The following is a 23,538-nucleotide window of genomic DNA, read 5'->3' as shown; positions in this document are numbered from 1 at the left end:
CTAAAAAGCATCAGAGCTACAGAGCAACTGGAGAGTTTCTCATGCTACTTGTTCGAGCATTTCCTGCTCAGTAGAAACATTTATCCCCAATTATATTTGTACTTGGCAGTTGTATTTCTCCAAACAAGCAAAACTGGATTTTTTTCAGAAATATGGGTTTAATATACTACAGTAACATACCCAGTAAGTATTGTTTGCAATCATTAAATAACACTTGCTCTATTTGAGAGCTGAAGAAAATTGCTTGAAGTTTCAAAGAGGAAAAAAAAGAAAAGCCTGCAGATGTATCATTACTTACAAGACAGTTATCACAAATGTTACTTTCTTTTCTTTTTTTGTGGTCATTCATTCTGTTTCAAAGAGGTTTAAAACTATTGCATCTCAAACGAAAGCCTATAAAAAACACACTGAAAGATACAACATGCTTAAAAAGTGTTTTCTTGGTTTCAGAAGCTTTTCTTGTTTCTCTTTTATGAAGAGCTGAGAAATTAAAATTAGCATTTGAAAGTATTCAAAAGATTGTTTAAACTTCTCATTTAGGTGTCAGATTCCACAGGTGCAATTTCTCATTAAATACAGTGATACAGTAAATACAGAAATCAACCTTGCTAGGCAACCTCTGATCTTAACATCATAAAGCAAACAGTGCAATTCTGTTTTGCCTACAACTGAAGATKCTCTTAGATAAATGATCAACTAGAAGAGCTTAAGACGGGCACAGAAAGGACGGATTGCACACCTGTTCCCTTACCTCACACAGAAGTTCTCCTTAAGAGTTTCTATATTTTCTGGTTCAGTAAAAAACTTTTGCTCATACGACTTGTGTAGTCAGCAGTTCTGCCATAAATATAGTTCTCTCATGGTAGAGGTCTTTTTGCATCAACTTTACAAAGCATTCATAAAAAGAACATATAAAATGCATTGTGGGGAGCATTAGAATACCAGCATTAGGTGACAGGATTTCATTTCCCAGTAAAACTAAACATTCTTTAAATAGAAAACAAAATTAGGTTGGCAGAGCATTCCGCTTCTTCTGTGTTAGAGGCAGTTTAGTTCAAACACTATTGCAGCAGAAAGGTTATCTCATGAAGTTATTAAAAATGCAGTTTAATTTGACTTGTCTCAATGTAAACTTAAGGGAAACATCCATTTTTGTAAGGATTCTGACTTCCAGTGGGTCAGAATCTTTATTTACTCATAATTCACAGAAGTGAATATATTATCAGTTTGGTGACTAATACCTATACAAAATAGAATCTCTCAAGTAGTTAAATAAATATTTTGTAGTAAACCAGATAAGGAGCTATTTCCTATCAGATAAAGTTTGCATGTATTAGTTTGCAGCCTTCAAGATCTTAGCACTCAAATATTAAACTAAGATAACCCTCTAATTTCTTCCTAATATTGATTTAATTGGAGGAGCATTAGAAACCTATCAGAATAAAAAGAGGTTATATCACCTCATAGGAACTCAGTACCTTAAAAAATATTGCAGGAGTATCTTTAATATGGAAGGCAGCACGACTAAGCAATAAAAAAAAAATCCATATGCTCATAAAAAAATTAAACCCAAACTAATTTGGTGCCTTTCTAATTGTCTAAAGCTAACAAATGTATGACTCAAGTCTTCTTTCATTCAGAACTTCTCTTGTGTTTAGTTTAACTTTTTCTTATAAACACATGTGAAGAGATGAAGTGCAGATGCAAAGCTCTTCATCTTACAGGACAAGACTTCTAAAGGCCTGCTCCAAGAACCACAATAAGAAAGAAGAGACACTAAATCCAGAAATATTGCATTTCACACTGCAATACAGATTCATACCATCTGCGCAAAGAAAGATTAATTATAGCACGCTGTTCYGCATTATTTTGCTGTCAGCTGCTGTTGTAGAAATACCTTTTCTGTCAATACTTTACCTGTGCAGAAATGTTTGCAAAAGCCATAGTAATAGCAGTAAAAGTTTTAAATTTGGGTGAGGGAAATAAGTTCACCTATATTGTCTGTCTATCAGTGACAATCCTTAAAGCATAAACCAGAGGAGCCAAACCTTTTTCTTAAACAATCCAACATGATTCATACTCAACACTACTTACACCCCACAGCTGTCTGCAATATAACAACCATCAGGTGCAAAAAAGCATACTAGACTAAATATTGTCTTTTTGTTTTGTTGGGTTTTTTTAAACAATAGAATCACAACCCAATCCAGTTCCCCAAATATCTCAAGCTACAATTAGATTATTGCAAAATAAATACAATTCAAAATTTTCAAGTATGTACTTTCTACACAATAAACTAAAATTCCGCAGAAAATTTATATTTTACTTTCCATATTATGACTGAAATTTGAAGAAATAAGCTATTAACATGCTACATCTAAATTAATTACATCTAAATCTAATTAATATTTGATGCCTTGTATTTACCATTCTGTAACCCCATCCACAGCTGCTTATGATCCTTTTTTTGCATCTCATTGATGACTTGACTTTTGTGCTTTAAAGCATCTGCTTCTTTTATGCAAGCCATAAAATGAGCTTCAATCACATCCTTAGAATGGCAGTGTAGAAGATCCTTTTCCGGAAAATTCTACAAAGAAACGAAACATAGGAGTGTGATGCATTTGTTTTCCTTGGTCTTTGAAGATCAAGAATAGATAATAATTTTAATCTGGTTTATACTTATGTAACGAAAGCACACTGGACTCTTCCACTCATGAAAGAAACTATCACCCTCCGTCCTCTCACTGTGTTGAAAATAATAATTTGCAGTGAAAAATGTTTCAGAGAGAAACATTCAGATAAACATTGAATAACTTTCTGTAAAAAAGTGAAGTTACTCTAAGTCATCCCACCTCACCTTAATAAACATACTTAAATGTGTCAAAGGTTGCATTTAGGCCCTTATATCCAAAATTCAGGAAACAAATGACTTTAGCAAGTTTTCAAGCACAAGTTCAGTTAACTGGTAGCAAACTGGGAAAAACAGAAAAATAAGTGATAATTGCCTAGCTCCTCTTGACCTTCGATGGAAATTTAGTGCCCATTTCTATATGTGCCTTTGAAAAGTGTTGCTTTCAAATATCTTCCGCATATACTATGAAATACAGTATACATGCCATTTACAAACATCTTTCCTCAAAGATACTGGAAATCCTCATCAACCCTATTTTTTCAATCTAACACACGTGCTATGGTCACATGCTGCAACCTCATTCCTCATGCATTTTATCTCATCAGAGTTATTGCACTGCACTTAAAAATGTTACAGATGCACAGTTCACAACTTTTGAATGAAACAAAAAGTTACCTCAGTAAATGGCAACTCTTTGCTAAATCATTTAATAAGGAACATAGTACTAAACCTTATTTGTGTACAAAAAAAGATCGCTTTGGAAATTACATAATCAAAAGCTCATCACTACATAGGCTTAGAGGTAGGCTTGTTCTTCCCCTAATTTTTATTTTATCAACTCTTAGTATCATTTTACTGTATCATTTTACTTAGTATCATTGTATTTTACAATACAAGCATTCAGTTTCACAAAATCACTGAGTTCAGTTTTCGGAGTCTTCAAAAAAAGAAAAAACAAGGAGGGGGAGGGGGAAAAGCACATTTTATCCTCTCCTTATTCATGCTGTTTTCACAGCAGCTTATGACTATGCTGAACACCACAAACTCCTAAAACAAACTTAGAGTGGCATCATTAGTGCTCCCCTCTATAACAAGGGCTGATCACTTATTTTCACAGTATATTTCTCATCTGTTCTGCATAAACACTCTTCCTCTTAACCTTTTGAAAAGCTTTTTAAAAAGTTTTTGTAGGGACTGTCAAAATCACCTTGGAAATACAAGTAAATCAAACAAACTACATAATGGGGAATTTTTCAAAAGCTTTTACAACAGTTAACAGATAATATCCTACTAGGATCATCATCTGGATGAACTTGTGCCTTCCCTCCTCTTCACAAATCAGGAGAAATGGTGAAGACTACCTCAAAGTAAGGGAACTCAAAATATCCAAGAAACACTAATAGCTGGCAATACTGAAAGGAGCTGGGGGCAGCCTTACCTGAAAAAAATTCTGAAAGACAAGAACAAAAGTTCCCTCTCCATTAAGTTTGTCAAAGAGAGCTAGAGATTAAATACTGGAATTCCATAAAGTGATTCTTCCTTATGACAGGGAACCCAGACTCTGGAAATTGCAGATCAATAGCATGAACATCGTTCAAAGACAGTAGTATAAAGGGAAGAGGATGCCTTCTTTCTGGAAGAATACAGTTTGGTATCCAACTTAGAGGTGCTATTGTTACTTARGAATAAAGGATGTACAGCTGACTAAAAATCTGAAGACAGAGATAAAGCTTGCTTCTCATATGAGCATAGCTGAGTACGAAAACATCAAAGAGGAAAGAACAGAAAGATGTTCTGTCACCAGCGCAGAGCTCACCCTCTGTCTCCTCTACAAAGCTGACTGTCCAGCATTATTGCTTCTAAGATGCATAGAACACAATAATGAGGCTGCAGGTTGCCAACTGACATCTGTATAAGTCTGTAAAATACTTTAAGTTTAACTTATTTGCTCAAATTAAAAAAAAAAAAAAAAAAGGAACATCTGATAACCAGTCTAGAAGAAAAGAACAGTCAGAAATAACATAGTTCAAGATTTAAAAAGTTCTTTACATTCAAGAATTCAGATGTGAGACATTGGCATCCCTCAGAAAAGACGAAACAGTGAAGTCTACCTAATGCCAAGTAACAGAGGAACCTAGAAACTGACTTTTACAGTTCAAAGCTGAAGTTTAAGTGAAGTCTGAGAAAGTGACAGAATTTCCGGAACTGTTTGTCACAGGTATATTTACATGTTGAACTTCATGGTCTTTTTTTGGACATTGTGCTTTTCTACAGGTAAGCGTCTATACGCTGGTTTTCATCCTGTGAGCCTTCAGACAACAGGAAACTTCACTCTTCGGTGATATGTTTGAGAGAGCCTGAACAGTGTGTAGAATAATGTTAAAATATTTAAACATTTCCAGAGCTAGCTAAGCTAGAGGAAGGAATCCAGGCACAGTAGCACAAAGGAGTGGGATGTTTCATTTTCGCACCTTTTAAGGGAAAATAGAGTGGAGGACTCAAAAACATTCCTATGATCTCAATGTTGTCTACTTTTTCTTTACAAGAAAAACACTGACACATTTCTGTTCAGTACCGTGAGTAGAAGCTGAAAAACACAGGCACAAAAGTGAAACCTTAGGAAATAACACTACATCTGCAAGAGGCATATAAAACAAGTCAACCTACCTACAAGAAACTACGAAGGAAAAAATATGGCATTCTGCACTGATATAAATTATGTCCCAGAAGAATAGGGTTTACATTTAAATATATCACATGCACTCCTATACCTCTCCCCCTCCTCCCTCCYGCTTTTGAGTTACCTATTCAGGAAATAATGATGAAAAGTAAATAAATTACTTATGATTATATTCCCAAAAAAGGCAATTGTAAACAAGCTTGTAGCCACCTGTGGTTATACAAACATGAGAGATGCAGAAGCTTAAAAAGATTCCATAAACAACTTTGATTAAAATACAGTCATTATTTTTGGTGTCTTTCACCCTCCATGTTGCCTGGGACTTTTCTAAGAAAGCTAAAGTAGCACTGGTTTTATTTTGCACAGAACAGTAGACATTTGCAATATAAACTTGGTCATAAAGAGGTAGGTATCACCTGTAAAGACAGGAGCACTAAATGACCTTTCATATAAGTCTGTTCCAAAACCATACGGTAATTTCAGTCTGGTCTTATTATTCCATTCCACCAAAATCTATCTATCAGTTCTATTTTACAAAATGCCTGTTTACACTAAGATAGTGTAATTGTATTAGGTTACATCTACAGAGAATTACACCAATAGCATAGTATTATAAACTATGCTATCATTGACATAGCCAGCAAAAAAAAAAAAAAAAATTATTCTATGAACTTGCACTTTCACTAACATACAGAATGCAACTTATCTCTCAATTTGTGAGATGAGAGGTGGTAATATCGAATCTTAGCTATCTGTTTAATCAATGGAGAATTAGAGGTACTTCTAAAGGGCAATTCATGCCCTCCTTTGGGTCAGAAGGCTCTGTCTATCTCCCAGCTCCCCAACTAATTACAAAAAGAGCAATAATAGATTATCATCTCAGATACCTAACTAAAATAAGGCAAGAAATTTAGATTTCATGGCTGAGGACAAAAGCAGGACCTAGATTTGAAGCTTCCATTCCTATGCACAAAAACATTTGAATATAAGCCCTCCAGCAGAACATAACTCAGCTTTTAACAGTTAAACTTCTAGTTCTCAAACTAATAATTTTTAAATAAGCTATTCTTTCAGACTTTCAAGGTAGAGTTCAGAATCATGCATTTTCCTAGTGACAGGGAACAGAAACAGAAAAATAATAAAGCTCCAGTTTTGGCAGGTAGAGAGGAATGGAAGAAAAAAATGTATTCTACAGCATCTTCCATGTATTTCATAACCAGAGACATAAGATTTTAAACAGTTTGTGGAAGATCATATTCTTAATTGTTCAATACTGTAAGAAACCTCAGACCACAAAGTTCAGTACTGTGTGCTTAAGTGTGCCAGATAACAGTATAAATATCATTTTCACTATACTCCTTCTCTCCACCTAGCAATTTATCACTTAAGGAGCTCCCAAGGCAGGGAAGCATCCACATACTTCTATTTAGTTACCATCAGTGATCTTTTCTTTGAGGGAAAAAAAAAACGTAAAAGCTAGAAGTATAAACGAATTTTAGTGTCTCCCACCAGTAAGTTCCACAATTTATCCATGTGCTGCATGGAAAAGTATTTCCCTTTCTCTCCATTTGACCTTGTATTGAGTTAATAAAATCAAGAAGAGAAGACAACTGATGTTACACAAAAGAAGATATAGCTCCTCCTCTGCTACAGCAGGTGATGAATGGAGGGGCAGGCTAGGTAAGGGCTTCGGTGGAGGAAGAGTTTTAGCCCTTAACTTACTATACCCAATTCACTCTCCCACTATAGCACTAGCAATCCCAGAGCAGTGCTTTAGCTCCTACCCGCTGCTTAAAATCTGGGAAGGTGGTTAGCACGCTGAGAACATTAGCAGTGCCAAGCACACTGCAGGGCACTATGAGACTAATTCCAAGGGAAGGGACAAAGTTCCCCCTCTTCTCTATAAAGCAACACCAGGGTTACAAAAGCAACTTCCCAGACTATTGCTTCTCACGATTCTCAGACCTCGGTACTCTGCTCAAGCTCATCCTTCTACAATTATTTAAGGCAACTGTATTTTAACTTTATTAGAGTTATCAGTGAATCCTATTTTATTGCATACCACAAGTAGAGATGAGTAAATTGTTTCTTAAATGTGAACACTGTGTTTATTATTTCATCTGCATACTATAAGTGAAGAAAACTACAAGTTTTTTTTCAACTCTCAGATCTGTGCAAGAATAAAAACAGGAACAAAAAAAATCTCACATTTCTTGCTTGAGACAAAGAAAATCGATCGGAAAATAAAAAGTAAAAGAATGCTCTCTACTGATGTTCTTGAGCTGTCTGTTGTTGACGGCATACTTTCATAAAAAAAAGAAAAAAGCTTTGACAACATAACTTAAAGACCAAAAAAAATCCTAATACTGTTCAATTAAACTAAAAAAGAATTACTTCCCTTTGAAGAATAATTACACACAAATGAAAAAAAAAATCTCTGCAGCAATCCTATATCTAAACTATTCAGCTACAAAGAACTACAACACAAAAGTCTCTCCAACATTTTGATATACCTCGAGAGATTTCAGTTGTGTTTATACTTCAAACAATATGGAGTGTTATTTAAATAAAATTTTAAATTATATCAAAACCAGAAGAAGAGATTAAGCAGGAYAGAATCTAACATGTTGGATGGACATTTTAAGGTGTTACGTATTTGAGATATAACTTAYAGCAATCTTCAAAATAACACTGCTTAAGCAGTAAAGTATTTCTTCTGATCTTTAATGCACACTTTGAGGCAAAGGTGAATCAGCCAATGTCTTGGTAAGCAGCAATATACGAATATTAAAGACAATGTACATTACTATATCAAATTGAAAAGCATTCTTGTGCTTCAACTTATTTCCCAAGATGGCTCTACCTTGGTACGACAATATCCCTACTTTGTCACGGCCAATCTTCTGGAGCTCAATTGTGTGCAACATTTAAAATCACAGTCTAGGAAACTAGATGCCCTACACTGTCTCCAAAACAATTTGAAAGTTTCTTCATCCCACCTCTCTTTGATGTATATCAGACAGAAGTGTAGCAATTATAAAGGTTTCAATGACATCCTTGGATTCACTCATTAATTTTAAGAGGTCCCAATGTGTAGAAGTGCATACTGTAAAAAAACGTTTTATTTTAGTGCACATTTCCAAAAGGAATCAGACTATTCCTATGAGCAAGATCTTTTCTAAAATGCTTTCAAGAGAAAATTGTTTGAATGAGAACATTGAACACAACTACATGGATGCTTTGYATTCATCTCAGACCACACATAGTGAAGACTGTCTACTAACCTAGTGTTTTCCTTTGGATCAGTTTCCCTATTGCCTTGTTTCCTTTAAACCTCTACAGTACAATGGAGAAATTAAAGTTTCATAGTTAAAAAACATGAATTCTCTTTATGATTTTGATTTCCAAACATACCTGAAGCTATCTTCTCAACTCGTTTCAGAGCATAGAAGAATCTTGCATCAGAGCTAACCCTACATAAATAGTTTTCTGAGCAAAGATCAACAGCACTATCAAGTTATACCTAATGATTTTACAATGCATAATCAAAGTACTCTCTCCCCTGTGACTAAACTGTCACAAGACCAAACTCACTTCACTCAGTTCTCTGAACGGGACCCACATGAAATGCAACTTCAAAGTACAGCAGTATTCCCTGACTTCAACCCTGACTTCAAGGATCTCTGTGATATTTCATTTCTACACTAATGTGCCCAAAGTTATGAACACTTCTGAATCTTAAGTTACTGAATGAAATATACCATAGAAWTTTTTTCATTTTTACCCACTCAACTACACTGACATAGTCTAATAGCTTAACTCTATTATAATCSAAAAATCAAAAATTATTTTTCAGGGTATTTTCAAAAGGTAATTTGAAAGTATACAATTTCACAGTAAATTGCTTTAGATTTGCAGAGAATTAAGATGATTCCTGAAGAATGAACACTCTCCTCTTCAGAAAGTCATATCATCAATCTATTTATGAAGTATGAATAATTATGAAACCTTTTCCTAGCTTCCAAATTTCATATAATCCTTTGTTCAAATATTCGTAATCAAAAGGATACTTCAATTTTACCTTGAAATGCACTGTGATGTTCCAAGGAAGGGCCGTATTTGACGCATGGAGATCAAACAGCAAACCAATTGGGTAATGCCTAAAAAATGGGAAGAAAAAAAGATTAAATAAGCACAAAAACTGCATGTTTAATTATACATGAACAGTTAGCATAGCTGCTTAAAAAAAAAAAATCAACTCTTTCCTTACACATTTAACATTCATTATTGCATATTCAGAAAAAGGATACAGGCAGGTAACTTGCAGTTATTGGCAGAATCAAGCCAGAAATTCACACATTCTATACCTAGACCAGTGGCCTACAAGCTGCGCCCCACAGAACACTAGTAGCTTTGCAAGAGTTGTCTACAGCTGTAGAATCCTTCAGAACAGTAATTTCTGTTAAAAAGCTTGATAGTGGCAGGACTGGCTGGTTTGACAGACAAGTCTATTTGTTCAGAAATTTAAAAGCCTCAAGTTTATATCACATTGATCCTTAATGTCTCTTCCCTGTTCCACCTGCCTGWTATTGGGGTGGGGAATAAGTAGCAGAACCAAGAAGCAACTCATCTGTAGGAGGGCTGAAGGAAGAGAAACAAAGCTGAACTCCTTATCTTTACTATCAAACTAAGCAGAATGGAAGAAAAACAGATTAACTGGAATTTTGCATCAGTGGTACAAGTTACAAGTTACAAGAAGCTGTTCCCTCTCAATATTCATCTTTATCTTGAAGTTTTGTCTTAACTTCAGTAGAAAATGCGGCCTTGGGCAATATAAACAATACCTATTACATACACAAAACTTCTACAGGCACTTAAAAAATCTTACTGTAATTTTTCTACAAGCAGACAGTGACAATATTTTTGATAAAATAAGGCATGGAGAGGATTTGTATTTAATATAAAAAGCTGTTCTCTTATCTTTTGTAAATTTTAACAAAGTAAAGAAGCCTTATTAATTCATCATTCTACAAAGACATAAGCACTCACTACTTAATTGGAAACTGGTCACAGTACGCAGAGCCAAGTACATAAGCTTCAAAAGTCCAGAAAAGCTATAACGGTGAGATGACAGAATACTGCTCTAAAAGCACCTATGTCATCAAGCCAATTTCCTGACCACTTAAACTTTCCTGCAAACTAGTGCTTTAGCACCCTCTCCTGGTGAGCTAACAAAAATAGCAGTACAATTCTTTAACTTACCTATTGCAATCCTAACTTTTAAAAAGCAAGAACAGGGGAGAAAGGCAGCAAAGGATCTAGAACTGTGCTTTCCTCATAAAGAGGACAAAGAATATATAGAATGCCTATCTGGATTCACTATTAATGCTGAAAAAGTTTCTACCATTAAGATTTTTTTTTATTATTACTACTACTACTACTAACTGCTAATCATGTCTTGAGCTCTTCAACAGGGATTCAGCAAGAGGTCCATCAAAGAGTACTTTTTCAGGTGGGCTAAATTACAGAAGGCAGATTTCCCTTGAAAATTAATTTGCTATATCATGAATATGGAACACAATAAATGACTTTCAGTTACTTTCTATTTATACAGCAATAGACAGCTACCAAAAAAAAAAAAAAAATCAGTTCTTAGGCTACATCTGCTATATCTCCTACCCAATTTAGATTACAAAATTGGGTTCATGCACTGAGGCATTCTTCAGTAAGATTCTTGTACTTTGTTTTGCTACATACATGTAAAGAGGCCAGCCTTGAATTCATTGTGTGAATTTCCGCAGTAGAACACGTCATTAATGCTGACAGCAGACCATGAGAGAAATAGTTTTCTATTCAGAAGCGTGACCAGCTGTTAAAAGTTTACAACATAAGTAAAGCAATCCTGACAGGTAAGATACTTCCTACTTCAAATTCCAGTTTACACACTGGCATTTAATCTAGACCCAACAGAAGCCTAAAGTAATGCCAGTACAATGCGGTATTTCACTCAAATTTGAGATACAATTACATGTATTTTTAACAAGTCTAGAAACAATAAGATTCCACAGAACACTAGCAAAGATATTTTTTATACTTCTTTTTATATGAAACCTTGTTTCTGAACCATGATAGGGAAATAAGGGGCACACAAAGAGGGAAGCTGAGAGGAAAAGAGAACTTGTGAATCTATAGAAGATGGAATGAAGAAAGCAACATCCCCTCACTCCATTCTTAAGAGCATGCGCACCTTGTGCTACAAACCAGTATTATCTTATCAAATATCCCACTTCTAGCAGTACTGCTGCAAAGCTGTTTCTGAACTGCTAATTGAAAAATACTCATTGCAATTAAACAAATACACTATCACCTTGTAGAACCTACAGCAAGCAGGAGAATTTTTTAAAAAAATCCCAAAACCCAAGAACAAGCTTTTGAACATTTTGCAGCATAGATAATATAGATAATAGATAATTAACAGAGCAACAGTATTAACTGGTCATGGGACATGTCTGTCCTAAAAAGACATCATTTTGAAAAAAAAAACACATGGTTTGATTGTCAAAAATCAAACTAAACTTAGCTGGAATCGGAATCAAGGACAGATAGATTGTGTAAAACTTCTTCCTTAAGGAAAAAAAGGGGTAAAACAGACAAACTAACAAAAGCCTTTAAGAGACCTAAAAGACCACAAGTTTTTTTTTTGTTTTGTTTTTTTTCCCTCCCCTCCAAGTTGTTAGGGTAATGATTGGTTCTGGAAAGTCTTCAACCTATAAAAGCATAACATATTAAGCCTCTATCGATTTCTACTGCTTTTATTAATACACAGAGTATGTTTTAAAAGTGTAAGAGATCTCCTGGAAAACTCAACTCTGAGCACTTAAGTACTTTTGAAGCATGACCCACACATAGTAGGGAAAATTAATTGTTACTAGTTTTCTAACTATTTCTTTCTGAACTGAGAACAATACTACAGAAACACAGAAAGCTATTGGTAGGTTGTTCGCATGCCACAATCATTGCCTGGAGTAATTCAGTAGGATGTGTATCACATGAACTGACAATCCAGGATGGAAAAACTTCTCCTGTGCTCCAGAACTTATTGGGGTACTGAGTTTATCAAGTGTCCAAAATAGCGATTAAATATTTCTATGAAAAAGTCTCCTTGATGGAAATTTTGGCTGCATCAGAAAATACCCTCACCTTTTCCTTTAGGATTCAGTAAGAAATAAATCTTGGCTCTTTCTCATGCTCCTTCTAGAAAACCCTAGCAGTTTCAAACAACTTCTGTCAGCTATTCCTGATCAAAGGGTGCTTTGATCTTTTGTCTGCTGCTGACTCCTGATTAGGGAGCGTTAAGCACCCATTCAGTCAGTGCTAGGGAAAAGATCTATACAACCGCCAGGCCTAGAGCACAGCCCACACAAAGGGGCCAGAACCTCTGCCCAAGGCCCTGTTTGAGCCCCAAGGCTCAGCATCGCTGGTAACAAGCCACGGGGCACAAACTGAAACACAGGAAGTTCCACCTGAATATAAGGAAAAAAAGAGAGTGACAGAGCACTGGAACAGGTTGCCCAGAGAGGTTGTGGAATCTCCCTTTCCCAGAGATATTCAAGGCCTGCCTGGATGCAGTCCTGTCTAACACACTCTAGGTGACCCAGCTTGAGCAGGGGGGGTTGAACTAGATGATCTCCAAAGGTCCCTTCCAACCTCAACCATTGTGATTCCATAGCATATCAGAGGCCTCCTAACAGACAAAGATCCAGAGGGAAGATGCAATTCTCCAAGTCTCAGGCTACCAGGAGTACCTGGTACCTCTCCCCAGGGCTGAGGCAAATAGAGGTGACATCCTTCCCTAAAAGAGGTGCATGCTGCTGTGTCACAAAGTTAAGGAGCTGCAGGAGCAGGTTGGCAGACTGTACAGCATCAGGRAAGATGAAAGAGATTGATGGCATCGTCTCTGAGACTGACCTTGTAGAGACGAGACTCTGAACCCCTAACTGCACACAAGGAAAGGCAGACAGACTCCATGCTTGTGGATGCTCTACAATTCTCTTCATAAAATGTATAAAATTAGAAAAAGTTGGTAAAACAATAGTTTTTAACACTGACATCATCAGCTGGAAGTATGACTGGTATAAAAAAATAGCTCACTACAACATGAAGAACGCTTACTACTACATAACAGCTTCTTAAAAGCTGTTCTACAGGAACAAATTGAAAACAAGAAATCAGTAGGCAATGGCAAAAGAGAGCTGTGGTTATTAAACTCGAGAAAAATGACCAGAGAATAAGGTTTCACATTTACAAGACATGCTCAACAGCTATCTGATGTTGTTCAAGCCTCCACTGAAGGCAGAATTGGGGGGGGGGGGGGAAAGCACTGAAGCTTTACATTATTGAATACTTAGAGCACCTCAGGACAAACAAAATAGTCCTCAATAGTTTGAAAACCTCAGAAGAATTTAGGAAACCGGGTATTTTGCTGCTAATCTCAAAACCTCATGAATAAAAGATACAGATTTTATCAGTCCCCAAGAACCAACCAACTACTGCTCCAAGAGGTGAAAGCCTGCTAACTAACTTCAAAAACTTTTCAGAACCTATGTCAGCAAAGTAAGCACTTCCATCCTTTCCAAAAACCTTGGTGCTGCAGAAAGGAGGGGCAGAGGATATGCACTCTTTCCAAACTCAAGTTTGGGAAACAGCTTAACACTTAACTGCATGAAAAAATGGAAGATCATGTGCCTAAGGATAACTGAAAGGCAGAAAAAAAAGGGGGAACAGCATTTCCCTGTTCCTTTACATTCTCTGAAAGCAGTTATGCCACAGACCATGAAGTTGAAGCTGTCTCAGAATTTTTCCAGAATCTCACTGGAAACTAAAATAGCTGCTGCTTATAAAAGATACACTATATCCCAACCAGATACAAAACAGTACAAGTTGTAAGAAATGTAACCTCACAATGTAACCTCACAATGTAACCTCACAATGTAACCTCACAATGTAACCTCACAATGTAACCTCACAATGTAAACTAAATAACTAATTAAAAGAACAACAATCACAATGAAGTTTGGTTTGATTCTGAACACAGAAATTACACTCAGGAAGAATGTTAAGGCTCCACTCTTCTTTTTCTCCACAAACTAGTCAATCAGTCTAATTCTCAGTTCTGGTATTTAGCTCTTCCCTGGAATGAGTTTAAGCTGTTTAGAGGACTACCATTCCCTTAAAATAAAGGTCTGTAGATAGAGTTCTCCTTAGCAAAGCAAACCCACTGAGATCAGTGGAGCTGTTTTCTGGCAGCACATGCTTAAAGTGTTTGAAGAATCAGAGTCTAAACTAACAGATAATGATTCAACATTCAACTGAGTTCAACTGAGTTCAGCTGTACTAACTTTTTAATTAGTGTCTAATACTTCTAAAAAACGTTATTCTAGTTTAAACATCATGGCATCTGAAAACATAAAGATAGTACAAATACATTTTTGGTTGAATTAAAAAGCCCTTCTTGTTACAACTTAAATGAAAGCTTAGGTAATTAACTCCTATTATCTACATAAGGTTATGAACCTGCTGGGACAAACTTGGTACACTGCTTTCTATTTATTTAGACAGTATCAGTCATGTCCTCAAGGTTACTATGGCATCTCAAAACAAAATTATTGTTAAATTCCATGTAACTGAGTTACACGTCTAAAGCTGTTTCAGCCAGCTAGTTGTGAAATTAGTTGGAGTGGGAGGGGGAAGAAGTGGGCCAGTTTTCATGCTGTTTGGAAAATAAGTCACATATTTTCAAGGATTTCACTAGGTTTGTCTCAAAGAAATATAGGGCTAGGAGAGACCTTATGGATCATCATACCTCCAGAGTTCAGAGATTAGGCACATTATTTTATTATTGCTTGTGAGAAAAAACCCTACTTGCATTCAGACTCCAAAAATAATACTTTCTTTTTCATGACATCAAACATCTTAACAATGTCAAATAATAAACTAAAAGATTTCTTYGGTGAAAGAAGCGCAGAAGCGCAAAAGCCAGAAGCGCAAAAGTTGAAATGCAGGCATGCTTTGTGTTACAAGAGTGACTAGAATAAAAACAGTAGGTGCAGCACAACTTTTGCCTTATACATATGGCAAGTACAAGAAGAATAATCAAATGTTCAACATAATTTTTTTCCTGTTTTTCCTAAATAACAGGCTTTTCTTCCCTCCCCCTCCTTTGCCATCTTTGAAATTCAGTGGAGTGACTAGTTTAGCAAAAGTACTGATGATGTGCTAAACTTATTTACTCTTTACATGTTAGATTATTCTGAGCAGAGGTACAAAAGTCAACTCAACTCACCATTTCAGTGGCGTACCTTCATATTCAAACCATATTTCACTAACTTCCTCTTGCCTCATAACTTTCTGAAAGTGCTTCTTCACTTTGTCTGTTACCAGTGTCAAGTAGCTTATCCTAGGCAAAAGTAACTGAAAAAAAGTTACATAAACATTATAAATAAAAGTTAATAAAAATATGCAACAAGTACACATTTTCATAATCAAAAGCTAATGGAAAAAAGAATGCTGACTAAAGACATTTTTAGACAATCAATTTTTAGTTAGTTTACTTATTAATGGCCAATGAAAGGCTATAAAATTATGTAGTTAGACGCATAACAGCAGTATCCAGTACATTAACTAAAAACCAGTCAGAATGTAAGTTCTTGATTCTTTTAGTGCAGTGGAAGGCAAAGGAATTTAAATTTAATTTCCATCTTTCAGTATTTAAGCAGATCAAAAAAAACTAAATTCCTAACCTTTTTCTTGTTAACAGATAGGAATATGTTCTAACTTCTTACTGAATATAATGAGTGAATGTATATCAACTATTATTTCAAAAGAAAAATTTCTAAAAAATTACTAACTTAAGAAGACTGAATGAAAGCCTGCTGCTTACATGCTCAGTTTCCAAATGCATTTCATAATGTCTATAGCTGGMTTTCGGCTTTCTTTGCATGGTTTTGCCAATTCAACATGTTAGTCAAGGCTAACCTTACTCTTCCAATATTTCAACCATTTTCAACGTATTGATTTCAACTCTCTCAAAAATCAGGAAGAAAAATTTCAATATTTTATTTATTGAAACAAGACACGTTCTTAGAGCTTTCTGATATATTATCTTTTTCCTCAAATATAGTGTTATGCATTACATAAGAGAATGTAATTACAGTGAAAACCATTAAGACTTCTCCCATCAGCTAGCTAATTACCTGTTAACGCACCCTTGTCAAACAACATTTTCTGACAAGTTTGCTGAAAAAAATGTTATCCATACCATGGTTAAAAACAAACAAAACAAAAACCATGTAGTTAAGTGAAGATAGCACCTTTCCCTGCCAGCACGACTTTGTAGCAGAAAAAATTTAAAAAGAGGAACTGTCAAAAAAAAATTCCTCTGAAGCACAAATATGTGAGAATTTGTGGATCAAAAGACTGAAATTGCTAGTTTTAGAAATATTTTTTGAAATCATATTGAAATATATGCAACAATCAAGGAAAATGTTTAAGTCATAAAGGTAATCATTATTTCCACAGGAAATTGTGGTAACTTTCACCCTCTTACAGTAGTACTTCACGAATATACTTCCCACTTAAAAAAAAATAAAGAAAAAAAGTCAATCCATATTAAGCCAACCAATAAAAATGGTTAAGTAGACTGCATGAATCAGTAAGCCTATGGCCATATTGCATGTTTACTTAAAAGATATTCAGCCCATAAGCTTTAACGAGCAATGTCTTTCAGTATCCAGGAAGAAAATATTAAATCACCTGCAAAATAAGGTTTAGCTTTGGTACAAACATTTAAAATGAATAGCATTCATGCTGTAAAATAATTTTTGTTTTCCTAAATGTTAATAAAATGAGTAAACCTAATGAATAAATAGAAATAAAATTTATTTTTAATATTTCAGGAGAAACATTTGTTTCTCATAACCATTTTTTGTTGGTGTTTATTTTTTCTTTATAATATGCAGATGCTATTAGGCCTTAAAGTGAAATGTGTATTGTACAGACATCCAGACTAAGAAAGGACAGATTTCCCCTGATAATAAACTATTACTGTGCTACAACACTTTGCTAGAATCTCTCCAAAAATTAGTATTAAACTTTTACATCAAATTGTGGTCTCTTTTGTCTACAATGTTGGAATTTATTTAAAAAAAAGAGAGAGAGAAATGAGATTCACAAACATTAAGTAAGGGAGTAAACTAAGAGCAACTTCTTACAAAAAAGAAAGAATACATCTTCTGCATGATGCTTTATTCGGTTATTAAATTTGCATATTTCTATAAAACAACTAAATTTTAGTACACAAAACTGCAGAAGATCAAGACTCCACACTATCATAATCACCAAGCCAGTAAACACTTGACCTGTTGCATACCATACAGTTTTCTTTTTTCCATCTGTTGCCCTTATCTTCATGATATTGTTTCCTTCACAGGAGTCTAACTCAGCAAGGTAATAAAACACAGTCTTTAGTTTTAAAAGTTGTACAATATGGATTCAGCAAAGCAATTAATGCACTCAAGTAGAAGTTCCACTCAACTGAATGACAGTAAAGTCTTACACTTTAATAAAGTTAAAAAGGCTAGTTCTACACAGTTTCCACTCGAGACAACATAGTTCAGGTAACTGCACAAAAATAAGTATTTTCATAATACTTTCTTATTTGTGTAATATTTGTAGATGAATCTCATATTGGAATGTCAGCATTAATTTATCTGGACTGCTACAAATGTCATTTTTCAGCCCTGTTACATTGTGGCACAGCTATAAGGGAAGCAATAAATCCATTATTAAAGCATTACTGATTGCAACAAAATTTGATAAACACCTTTAAACCAACTTCCTGTGTACAGTATTTGAATTCAGTTCATTGTATGGAAGAAAATTTGGGTTCTATTTCAACATAATCAGAGATCACAGACAGTAGTTAAACAGTATTTCACTGAACAGAATACATCCAACATTCCCAATAGACATCTTTAAAGTACAGAACTCAGCAGTTAATTACAGAAATAGAGACTGCCTCTTTTTCAGAGAAGTTCCTATCTAAGAGGTATTCCATTTATAGAATCACAGAATCAGTGAGGTTGGAAGGGACCTCTGGAGATCATCTAGTCCAACCTYCCTGCTCAGCAGGGTCACCTACAGCATGGTAGACAGGGTTGCATTCAGGTGGGCCTTGAAGATCTCCAGGGAAGGAGACTCCACTACCTCTCTGGGCAGCCTGTGCCAGTGCTCCGTCACTCTCACAGGGAAGAAATTCCCCCTCACGGTCAGGCAGAACTTCCTGTGCTTCAATTTCTGCCCACTGCCTCTTGTCCTGTCACACGGGACAACTGAAAAGAGTTTGTCCCCGTCCCCTTGACACCCTCCCTTCAGGTACTTGTACACACTGATGAGATCCCCCCCTCAGTCTTCTCTTCCCCAGGCTGAAGAGGCCCAGCTCTCGCAGCCGTTCCTCATAGGGCAGATGCTCCAGCCCTCGGATCATCTTCATAGCCCTACGCTGGACTCTCTCCAGTAGCTTCATGTCTCTCTTGTCCTGGGGAGCCCAAAACTGGACACAGTCCTCCAAATGAGGCCTCCCCAGGGCTGAGTAGAGAGGCAGGATCACCTCCCTTGACCTGCTGGCAACASTCTTCCTRATGCACCCCAGGAGACCATTGGCTTTCTTGGTCACAAGGGCACATTGCTGGCTCATGGTCAACTTGTTATCCACCAGCACTCCCAGGTCCTTCTCTGCACAGCTGCTCTCCAGAAGGTCAGCCTCCAGCTTGTACTGGTGCCTAGGATTATTTCTCCCTAGGTGCAGGACTCTGCACTTGCCCTTGTTGAACCTCAGGAGGTTCCTCTCCGTCCAGCTCTCCAGCCTGTCCAGGTCTCTCTGAATGACAGCACAGACCTCTGGTGTTATCAGCCACTCCTCCCAGCTTGGTATCGTCAGCAAACTTGCTGAGGAGGCACTCTGTCCCTTCATCCAAGTCACTGATGAAGATGTTGAACAGGATGGGAACCAGTACCGAGCCCTGGTGGACATCGCTAGCCACAGGCCTCCAACTAGACTCCACGCCACTGATGACAACACTCTGAGCTCTGCCTTTCAGCCAGTTCTCAAGCCACCTCACTGTCCACTCATCTAGCCCACACTTCCTGAGCTTCTCTAGGAGGATGTTATGGGAGATGGTGTCAAAAGCCTTGCTGAAGTCAAGGTACACAACGTCCACTGCTCTCCCCTCATCTACCCAGCCAGTCATTCCATCATAGAAGGCTATCAGATTGGTTAAGCAGGATTTCCCCTTGGTGAATCCATGCTGGCTACTCCTGATCACTTTCTTCTCCTCCATACATCCAGATGACATCCAGAATGAGCTGTTCCATCACCTTTCCAGGGATGGAGGTGAGGCTGACCAGCCTGTAGTTGCCTGGGTCCTCCTTCTTGAAGACTGGAGCGACACTGGCTTTCTTCCAGTCCTCAGGCACCTCTCCAGTTCTCCAGGACCTTTCAAAGATGATGGCAGCGGCCTGGCAACCATATCCGCCAGCTCCCTCAGCACTCGTGGGTGCATCCCATCTGGGCCCATGGATTTGTGGATGTCTAGCCTACCCAGGTCTCTAATCCTATCCTCCTCAGCCAAAGGAAAGCCTTCCCCTCTCCGGACTTTCTCCCTCACATCCAGGCTACAGGATTCCTGGGGGCTGCCCTTAGCAGTGAAGGCTGCAGCAAAGAAGGCATTCAGTAATTCTGCCTTCTCTGTATCCCTTGTCACCAGGGCCCCCGCCCCATTCAGGAGCGGGCCCATATTTTCCCTAGTCCTCCTCTTGCTGCTGACGTATTTGAAGAAGCCCTTCCTCTTGTTCTTAACATCCCTTGCCAGACTCAATTGCAACTAGGCCTTAGCCTTCCTCGCCGTATCTCTACATACTCTGACTGCATTCCTACAATTCTCCCAAGCAGCCTGTCCCTTCTTCCACATTCTGTGTATTTTCTTCTTCTGTTTGAATTTGGCCAAGAGCTCCTTGCTCACCCATGCAGCTCTCCTGCTCCTTTTACTGCACTTCTTACTCACAGGGATACACCACTCTTGAGCTTGGAGGAAGTGATGTTTGAATATTAGCCAGTTCTCCTGGACACCCTTCCTTCTAGGGCCTTAACCCATGAGATTTCACCAATTAGGTCTCTGAAGAGCCCAAAGTCCGCTCTCCTGAAGTCCAGGGTTGCAATCCTGCTTATTGCCTTACTTTCCTGCAGGACCCTGAACTCCATCATCTCAAGTTTAGACCAGTACTTAAGCCTTTTTATGTTTAGACCAGTACTTAAGCCTTCCAATGTGACATCAACATTGAATTTTTGCCTATCTTTTTAAACTTCATGTCTAATTTGTTTCAACTGAAAGTAATGTATTTATCAGTTCTTAGTTTTTGAGAACACTACCAAATCTTATTTTGATCAGCACTACAAATACCATTTTGCAGTTTAAGTCTTCAGAACAGTAATTTCTACTTGGGTCTTCCCATCTCTTCTACTTTACTACAAATCTTCCCATTCCTTGGGAAGAAATGAAAGAAACCAATTTTATTACTTTCCTAGGTTTAATATAATTATCCTAAAGATATAAAAGTATATTAAAATCAATTGAGTGAGGCTGTTAAAAGCACAGCTTAAAGCTGCCTTAATTTTATTACATATTAGCTTAACATCTGTTCTCTATCACCTGTCTATGTTCAGTGTCAAATACTAGCTGACAAAGCATTTTTACTTCAAATCCTGTAATCTTTGAATACTATCAATGAGTATTACCAGAGGAGAAGTACTGAAAAAGTATCAAGAGGGAGGGGGGGGGAAGGGGAAAGCCCTGGCGTATTTAACTGTACGCTAGACTTCAGTCGATCTTTCTGACAGCCCTCAAGGTAATTATTTTACAGAGGCTTCTGTATCACAGAAGAGATTCTACATAACAGCTTACCTTCTAGACTACTAGAAATATACACCACTGTCACAAAATTATTTATGAAACTCAAGTTAAATACTCTTCCACTTTCTAGCCACATGGCAAGAAAGCTTCCTTTTTCTGGAGTTTACCAGAATGACATCTCTTCCACCAACTCTTTTGCCACTAACTGTTAAACCAGTTCACGCTGGCCAATGAGGCTGCATCCTATCAGCCTTTGGCTACCCTACAGCAATATTTTTATGTCAGGCATGAATTGCCATGATTCAGCAATACAGTAAATCTTCGTTTAGGCTGTAATACCCTCTTTTTCCATACTGTGTATTGCTACAGTATTTAATCACAATAACCAGGACTGTTCTCCACAGATGTTAAATGAAACACAAGGATACTCAGTGCCTAAGGAATTGCTTGCAATACAAAAGAACACAAAAAGAAAACCTCTTCAGCTATCTCCCTGCTTTTTCAGCACGAAGCACCATTTCATATGCAAAACTGATTATAAAATACAAAAACTCTCCAATGCATTCAGGATGAAGAAAGAGTATCCCAACTTGAAATAGCTTCATATTGCTCATTATTAGAGACATCTGTATACAGTAATCCTTTCAGTGTTGGGCAAACTCAAAGAGTAGGAATCAGTCCCTTGAGTAGAATATCATTCTGAGATGGTCTTCTGTTGCAATTTTGTTTTTCCTTTAAACCTAGATGAATTTCAACAAACCAGTACTCTACTTGCTACCAATGTTATTTCTAACTGTTCTTTGTACCAACAGACCAGTATYACACAGTTTTTAAACTTAAGTCATAACAATTTTGAGACTACAGAAAAAAACAGATGGTTCAGCAATGAAGGCAGCTCAATCTAGATTTCCTAATCACAGTTCTACTCCAAATACAAGTATCTGTAAGAAACACCACAGAGAAGCTTGCATGTACCCACTTCCAACATAAGTCCCTGCTTACCTATCTGGCTCAACTACGGTAGCAAACGAGTAATACAATGCTTTAACTGAGCTGCTTAGCCCTGATGTCATTACATTACTCTTTTGAAAAATACAGGCAAGTTTGCTTTAAGTGAGCTCTGCTATACCTATACAATACTGTATTGTGTTACATACACCTATGACTCCTGTGCTGTGCTAACGCATCTACCAGAGAGGGGTCACATACTGATGGGTTTCAGCTTCAACACTGCACAAAGCCCAAACTGAAGCTAGCTCTGTAATTAGGCAATACAAGTTCTCTCTCCTCTCTTCCTGCCAATGTCCAAGAACACAAAGCTCACAGCATATATGTGCAGAGCCTCCCTTTTACCTAATTACTTGTTGACTTTTTCATAAAACTTTTAAAAACTTAATTATCTGTGATAAATTTCTTTCACTACTAAGGTCAAGCTGTAAGCTTTGAAGCTACTGTAAAGAGAGACAAATCTTACAGCATCATCACCTTACTTTCAGAAGGTGCCAGGAATAAAAAGAAGAAAAAAATGTATTTACATGACAAGTAGCAATGTGCATGATGAGCAGACAGAAAACAGATATAATAATGGGATTGGACTATCCATTGCTACCTTTGTTATACTTACATAATAAGGTTCAGCTTCCCTTTCAGTTATCTCATCTTGATACAGAGTGAAACAGGTTGGTATTCGTCCAAACCACACATCTCGAAGTACGTCTTTGTCATCTGTCATTCTTCCAATGGACAGTGAAGCACATGTAGATCAGTGTGTTTCTTCACTAGAAATGTACCCCATTCCCCCCAAAAAAGAAACAAGTCAGTGCTACTACAAATGAAACACAGCAGATTATACATTTCCCTGGTAACTATACTCCTGCAGGCACAGGCAACACCAACACTGAAACCAAAGTGTATTACTAAGATGTTAAACACATTAATTTCTGCGGAGAAGCAGTGGTGAGCTAGACACACAGGCCTTCAAGTTCGCATTCTCCTGACTAGGAACGCACAGTGGATGACGAACACGTAAGCACTTCCAAAGCCCGCATCATGCCCTCAGCACACAGGCGAAAAGGTCTGTGCTTTTTGCAGCAAAGGCCTCAGCTCGCGGGTACCCCGGGCCCCGGCGCCGAGCGCCCCAGCAGCCCCGCGCCCCCCCTTCAACGCCGCCGCCGAGGTGAGTCAGCAGCACGGCGCAGCACGGCCGCCGCGGCCCCGGGCGCGCTCTCCCGGGCAACAGCTAGGCCGGGGGAGGGAGG

The 23,538-nt window shown here is 37.4% G+C and overlaps 1 protein-coding gene across 1 annotated transcript in view; it reads right to left on the bottom strand.

The window, feature by feature from the left end:
- Nucleotides 1–23,097, bottom strand: part of ATG5 (autophagy related 5) — a 79,890-nt gene extending 56,793 nt beyond the window's left edge. The window contains exons 1-4 of the mRNA XM_085306919.1: nt 22,905–23,097; nt 15,658–15,785; nt 9,397–9,475; nt 2,428–2,590 (exon numbers count right to left, since the gene is read on the bottom strand). Of these exons, the coding sequence (XP_085163045.1) occupies nt 2,428–2,590; nt 9,397–9,475; nt 15,658–15,785; nt 22,905–23,012 (478 nt within the window). The 5' untranslated portion in view covers nt 23,013–23,097. The remainder of the gene's footprint in view (nt 1–2,427; nt 2,591–9,396; nt 9,476–15,657; nt 15,786–22,904) is intronic.
- Nucleotides 23,098–23,538: the final 441 nt, after the last annotated feature.

The sequence above is a fragment of the Rhea americana genome, unplaced genomic scaffold (assembly GCF_003343005.1).
Source record: "Rhea americana isolate MKP2758 unplaced genomic scaffold, rheAme1 scaffold_25, whole genome shotgun sequence".
In the NCBI taxonomy this organism is placed as follows: domain Eukaryota; kingdom Metazoa; phylum Chordata; class Aves; order Rheiformes; family Rheidae; genus Rhea; species Rhea americana.
The sequence above is the reverse complement of the archived record's forward strand: the minus strand, read 5'-3'. Positions and strand labels throughout refer to the sequence as shown.